This window comes from Phallusia mammillata, chromosome 3 (assembly GCF_965637545.1).
Source record: "Phallusia mammillata chromosome 3, kaPhaMamm4.hap1.1, whole genome shotgun sequence".
Taxonomy (NCBI): domain Eukaryota; kingdom Metazoa; phylum Chordata; class Ascidiacea; order Phlebobranchia; family Ascidiidae; genus Phallusia; species Phallusia mammillata.
This window is the reverse complement of record NC_137254.1, coordinates 30674802-30681255: the sequence shown is the minus strand read 5'-3', so window position 1 is coordinate 30681255 and position 6454 is coordinate 30674802. Positions and strand designations below refer to the sequence as shown.

Below are 6454 nucleotides of genomic sequence, written 5' to 3'. Positions count from 1 at the left end.
CCGACAAACTATGCAAGCGGGAATGTTAGTATCTGATTATTAAACTTTATCGGATTAAACCCGCCAGAAGTGGTTTACCAGAAATGTCTTCTTGACAAACATATTGGAGGTTTAGATACATTTGTAAGCCTTGGAATGAGCCGGTGATTGGCAGAGAGTTGAGAGCCTGGCATTTGAGGTTCAGGTAGTATTTTAACTTTAACAGATTGAGCACTTCCGAGAACAATGCCTTGAAGCGTTTGGATAAATAAACAGAAGCATCATCGCAAAGTGTAGACGGCGTGATGGTAGACGAACTGAATTCAAGTTTATCTACTTTTCAAATAACAAGTCCATGGACATTTTACCTTGTAATTTTTGCTGTGCAATTATAACGCCCCTTAACAGCTAAAATAAATCGTTAATTTAAAGAACATCCAGTCAAAGTCAGCGACAAAAATGGACTTGATCATAAAAGGGTTTTGTCCGAAAAACAAATGCAGAAGTGACAAACAGGTTTACCTTAAATCCTATTTCCACTTACACATACATGGGATTTACATACAAGGGCGGTGCTGGATTAACCATTAGGCAAAGTAGGCACGTGCCTACAGGCCAGTCAAAAATCCTGGCCACTTTAAAATCAGAAGAAATTTAGTTATGTTTGATAATTCTAATTTTGTAGTTCGCAACCCTGATTTTCGGGTCACTTATAAAATGTGCCTACAGGCCAGCAGACCCTTAATCCGGCACTGTACAAGGGATTATCTTTTCATACGTGAATCACACTGACACAAGATTACTTCAAATATAACTTATCTTTCAGCAAAAAAACAAATCGCTGACCATGAGTTCAAATACATCTTGTATTAGAAATATTGCCCATGGCATTTTGTGCTGAGCGCAAAAGCTTTGTTATCCGCGATCACGACGGGGCCGGATCAAGTTTGTAAGATTTTATCAATATTACCGGTTAGATATATTTGTCACTCGATATAAAAAGCATGCAAAGTGCAAAGCGCGGCGGCGTAATCTGCTGTAAAATCACATTGGCATAGCTCAATGGTAAACACATTTCAGTTCAGAAAACAGCAAGTCTCCCACTTCTTTTTCAACATATATTTCCGTTTCTTGCGATATATTTTTTGCAATATAATACACAAAAAAAAACAGCATTATCAGTACTCCATCTAACTACATCCCTCTTGTATTACGTATAATTGCATGTACCACTGTTAAGAAGAATGTAAAGAAAAGACGAAATGTAACAGGTATGTTTCCAACGAAATGAACGACAATCAATGTTTGATAGGTGTTGTTGAGCTTGTTCAGGTTTAGGTGTTTAACATAGACAAGCAGTAAACAACCAAGTTTCTTTTTTGAAGTCAAAATACTCGCACCTATAAGGTGCATTGTTGTATTTATTATTAGGAAGTTCCATAAGCGCATTTCACATAAGCGCACGGGCCAACATTCTTATCCAGATAACAACACATCCAGTCAAGTACCGAAGCCACAAGGAAATAGGCGCCTTCACCGCCGAGCTCGCATAACCTTGGGCCGAAGTTTGAGACTCCATACTGCACCCAGCGACCATTTTCCTCGCAGACTAGAGGGCCTCCTGAGTCACCCTGTAAGATGGACAGTGGCTAAAACAACTGACTAGACCTGACTGAACTGCGTTTTCTTGCACTAGTTGCTAGACACCTTTTCACTTGCGTCACTATTGTACAACACCTTTCAGGCTGCGGCTTCCCTACACCAACAACTACGCTTTGTTAATTTAACGGTAAATTCGTTCTTACTAGAGCTATTGTTCAAGGTTGTGCTTTCGTCTGTTGCTGCCTTTATAAACTGATAAGTTTCACAGTATAAAAAGCAAAATACAGCATATCCATCACCATTACACATCTCTTTTCTTAACATCCGATACGTAATAAACACCAGGCCTTTATTTGATCTACTATTTGCAGTTAATTTCTTCTAATTTCAAACTGACCTAACGTGTACTTTCTAGACATTCTTTTACTACGATTTGAGTGACGCCTTTTTTACGTCTTCAACTCGCTTTTACTGTGACTTTTTTTATGTGGCATTAAGTTTGTGCTTGCTCAATAGAGATTTTGTACTTCGCTGCTGTGTTATGCATTAACTGCTGCCTATTTAATCTAACTTATTGTACTAACAATCTGAACAGCTAAAATCATACTGCAGTCATCATACTTTTACCATGTTTCTGCTACTCGGCTGGTCATCTTCAGCCCTAATTCGTACTGCAGCTTGCTAAATATCCCTAATTGTCTGTGTGGTTTAAAACATATTCTGTACTGTAAGAGTCATACTGAGCATTTAAACCAATATTGATACTTAACAAACACTTGTTTTGTCAAAGTTTAAATATATATATATAGGTATCTTAGAAAGAATACAAACCTAAAGATAGCAGATCGTATTCCAGAAACTTCCTGTTTGATAGAGTTTATCGTGTATCAAATTTGTGCAACATATTAGCACCTGCAGTTCCTCATTAAAAAGCAAACCACCTATTTTTCACAATACGCTTGCACCGTATTTAATTTACATAACGACTAGTCATTTATCACACGAGTTTTGGTCACAAAAGTTAATCCATCCACCGTAAAATCAAACAACAGCTGCGGAAACCCACCAGAATTAGTTGGCGACCACCGAACCAAATAAACATAAACAAACTGCTTTCATTGTAACTTATATTAACAACCGGTAATTTTAATCTCTGCAAGCTGCAACCGCGTAAAACTTTCACTGCAACTACGAGCAGAGCAGACTAAAACAATACTTCAGTTCGGATAAACCAAATGTCAAACAGCTGTAGTTCCCAACCAAGTATAAAAAGGTATGTAACATTGTGCTCAAAGCACAATATAGGTTTCAATCATTATTTGCTGCTGCAGCACTTTGACACTATACACCAGGGGTGGGCAACCTTTGTTACTGTAGGGCCAATTATAAATGTCAACATTGCATCGCGGGCCGCACATGTGTATGACACAATATGATTTTGCTTTGGTGTTATCACACGACCATTGGTGCGCACTGCGTTTTTTCTACCGCCTTTTTTGTGTGTGTTTCGCCGCCCTTTTCGCTTTATAATAACTTGTGTTTGCAATGTATGTCATTACCCTGATGAAGGTGTTTCGTATGGGACATCGAAACGTTGGCATATTACAATAAAAAAAAACTGCCGGAAGAGCTAAAAATTCTGTTGATACGTTATGCCTGACAGCAACAGTGTATTCATGATTTTGCTTTGTTTCTTACCAAATATGCTTAACTACAAGTATAATTCGTATTTGATTCTAGCCACATTTTGCCAGGTCGCTGAAAACTAGCACCAGGCGCATTAATCAGCTCAAAAATATGTAATAATTGGACCCATTTGCCAGTACTTTTGAAATCCAAGCGTCTCTGCGGCCAAACAACCTTTAATAAAGGGCCGCATGCGGCCCGCGGGCTGCAGGTTGCCCACCCCTGCTCTACACAAAAGAACACGTAAACAAGCAAGTTTAGCACTGACGCAAGTATAAATGTACACTAAAGTGTTTTCATCTCAGTCTTATTAAACAAACCTGTCTCAACAACACCTTTAGAAATGTTTTAAGCACTCACCCTGCATTGTATGTTAGCGTTACCCTTTACTTTGGATCTTTTGGCACAAATGTTGTTGTTCGTGTTGTAGTAATATCTCCTGTAGATGTACTGGCACTTGTTTGGAGATTCAATGTACTGGACTGCCTGTTTCAGCTTGTTTCGCGGGGTTTTGGCTAAAAACGAGTTCAAGAGTTTTCAAAACCGGCTTTGACCACAAGGAAAAGACTGTGGGTTCAATGTAAATGTTGAAATACCAAGTGTATATACCAAGTATAAGTATATATACAGAGCAATGTCTATAGGGGATACCGACCGAGCAGTTTCTAATTGCAAATCTAAACATGAAACAAGCATTAGTAAGGCAAGTCTCTCTGCACCGGTACTAAATCTGTAGGCTTGGTAATAGTATCGAAGAATAGTGCTAATTCAACGATAACGCATGTGACAAATGGCTTGACCGGTCCAATTTTAGTACAAGTTTGTTTCGTTTTGTAAGAGAAATTAAAGTGGCACCAAAACAATCAACTTAGCATAAACAGCTAAACAATAGATGCACCTTGTTGAGCTTAATGGGTAGAAAACATTAAATGCGCTGCATCTACTCTACTACGAGTGTAATGCAGTTCGCCAATACCTGCTTTATCCATGCGCTGTATGGGAGGGTCATTTATAACAGAGTAACTTACCCGTGTTACTGGTAAATCCCCATCCCACAACCCAACAGCGTCGGTCGTTACGCGGTATGACGTCAGGGTTGGGTAGGCACACGGGCGATACCTCGCGACGAAACACAATATCACGCTGTAAAAGATGAAAACTAATTGGTAAAGAACAATAACTTTCACGGTATTTCCTTATGTGATAATTTAAAACTGTAAACTCTGCCTTTGAATTTTAGTTGGGAAATGGTAAACTTCGGTTATAACTTTCACTTTAGGAATTTGTTTGGCATTTTGGTAATTTTAAAGTTTACCGTTTACAGTGGTCAAGCTATCAAAAACACTAAAGCACATAATACAACGAACAAAAGCCGAAAAACTATCTTTCAAATGTCAAACATGGACACCCACTGCCTAAACCCATGAATAGATAAAATGATTCAACGGACTTGCAATAAAACAGGCAGCTCGACGGCGGACTCAACAATACCACAGCAGACTCACATGAACTTCTAGCAGTGCAATGTCATATTGATTCCTGGGGTCGTCGTACTTGGGGTGGTAGGCGATCTTTACTATCCTGTACTCATCACCGGGTATTGTTCCAAATTTGTTCTGATCGTGACGTCCTACCACCACCTGATACTTGGTGCTTGGTCTGAAAACGTAACTTTTAAATAATTACGCCGCCAAAATTACATGTTACAAATTTCGTAATAAATAAGCTATTGTAATTGAAGTAGTTGACATTGTTCGAATTTAAAGCGAGTGTGTGCGGCATGGTGAAGAACAAACATGAATAAAATTTAACTTGCAAGGCTGAGGTACAGTCTCGTTAACAACAATGGCTAATACTTATGAGGTTGTGGGTTCCAATCCCGTCTCAGCCAGCTTTTTGCCTATAACCTAATGGAACCTGACCAAAAACTTGCACATACTTACGTTAGTTCGTTCCCTTTTGCAAAACAATGAGCAGCGGTCAAAATCCACCTCTTATGTACGATTGAGCCTCCACACAACCAAAAGTTTTTCGTGTATTTCATTTTATTCGTGTAGTAATCCCGCGAGCCAGTAAGTTTGTTGATGCTAATCGCCCATGGCCACGTGTGTGGAAGCGCCTCAGCTCCACCTATCAACACAATTTACATATTACATAATAAATATGAAAATTATCACTGTCTTAGGTAAGCCTATTGTGTTCTTTTGCAAAGGACCAAAGGGGCATTGTCATCTTGTATTTATTCTAATGTAAGCCGCTTAAGTTTTTTCACCCTACAAGACGAAAATATCTCAAAAACTTAATCCAACGAAATTGAAATCAGTCTGACAGTTGGATGATGAATTCAAAATGAACCTAGCACAGTTAGACCCTGCCTATTGTTAACAAAGAGCCGTCAAACAGAAAATAACTGCACAACGTTGAAGCCCACAAAATCTAAAGGTACATATTGGCACATTTTAAATATGCAGCACCTTGATTACCAAGCATTAACAACAATTTTACCAAAAACGTGAGAATTGTGTTATTTTTCTCACCTACTATTTTCCCTTCTTGTAGTGAAGGTTGGTTAGCAGGAACTCCACATTGTTGGCTCATGTAAAATGCTTGTCGCTTGTCAGGTTCAGTTTTGCGGATCGATGATGTTCTGGCGAGCTGCACACCGTTATAACGCAACCCTATGAAGGAATTGTAAACAAAAATACTTCAACGTTTTTCATGTTTTTCTAATGTTCTTTGCTTTTCAAACGGAAACTAATGATGTCTTCTTATAAGGCAAAATTAATATTTCTATGTAGACTACACTGATGCAGATTGTTTGCCACTCAGGTTGATTGCTGCAGCCTGTTTTGACTTTTTTACTCATAAAAATACCTTAGTCACAAAACAAACAAGGCAATATTTGAGCAAGATCAAGCCCTAATGGCTAGTGACCAAGTCAGGGTCAGTTTAAAACATTTTGGGTCGTTTGAATATGGACTTCACAATTTCAAAGGGCTAGCAACTCAAATAGTAAAACACACATTTAATGTGTAGCGGTCACGTGCTTTTAATCCATCATTTTGGCACTTTGGTTTGGCTAAGCATAAAGTAATGGAAGATTTTAACTTTGCAACCATGACTTTTCGTTCCATGGAATTTATATGCTGCTTTTGCGACATATGGAATCGAGCGGTGTAACTTTACT

General features: G+C 38.6%; 1 protein-coding gene across 1 annotated transcript in view; it reads right to left on the bottom strand.

Moving 5' to 3' along the window:
• Positions 1–615: 615 nt before the first annotated feature.
• The window catches only part of LOC145219974 (uncharacterized), a 16202-nt gene continuing 10363 nt past the window's right edge, over positions 616–6454 (bottom strand). Inside the window, exons 21-26 of the mRNA XM_080087270.1 lie at positions 5805–5945; positions 5211–5397; positions 4773–4926; positions 4296–4410; positions 3628–3782; positions 616–1610 (exon numbers count right to left, since the gene is read on the bottom strand). Coding sequence (XP_079943396.1) covers positions 1407–1610; positions 3628–3782; positions 4296–4410; positions 4773–4926; positions 5211–5397; positions 5805–5945 — 956 coding nt within the window. The 3' untranslated portion in view covers positions 616–1406. The remainder of the gene's footprint in view (positions 1611–3627; positions 3783–4295; positions 4411–4772; positions 4927–5210; positions 5398–5804; positions 5946–6454) is intronic.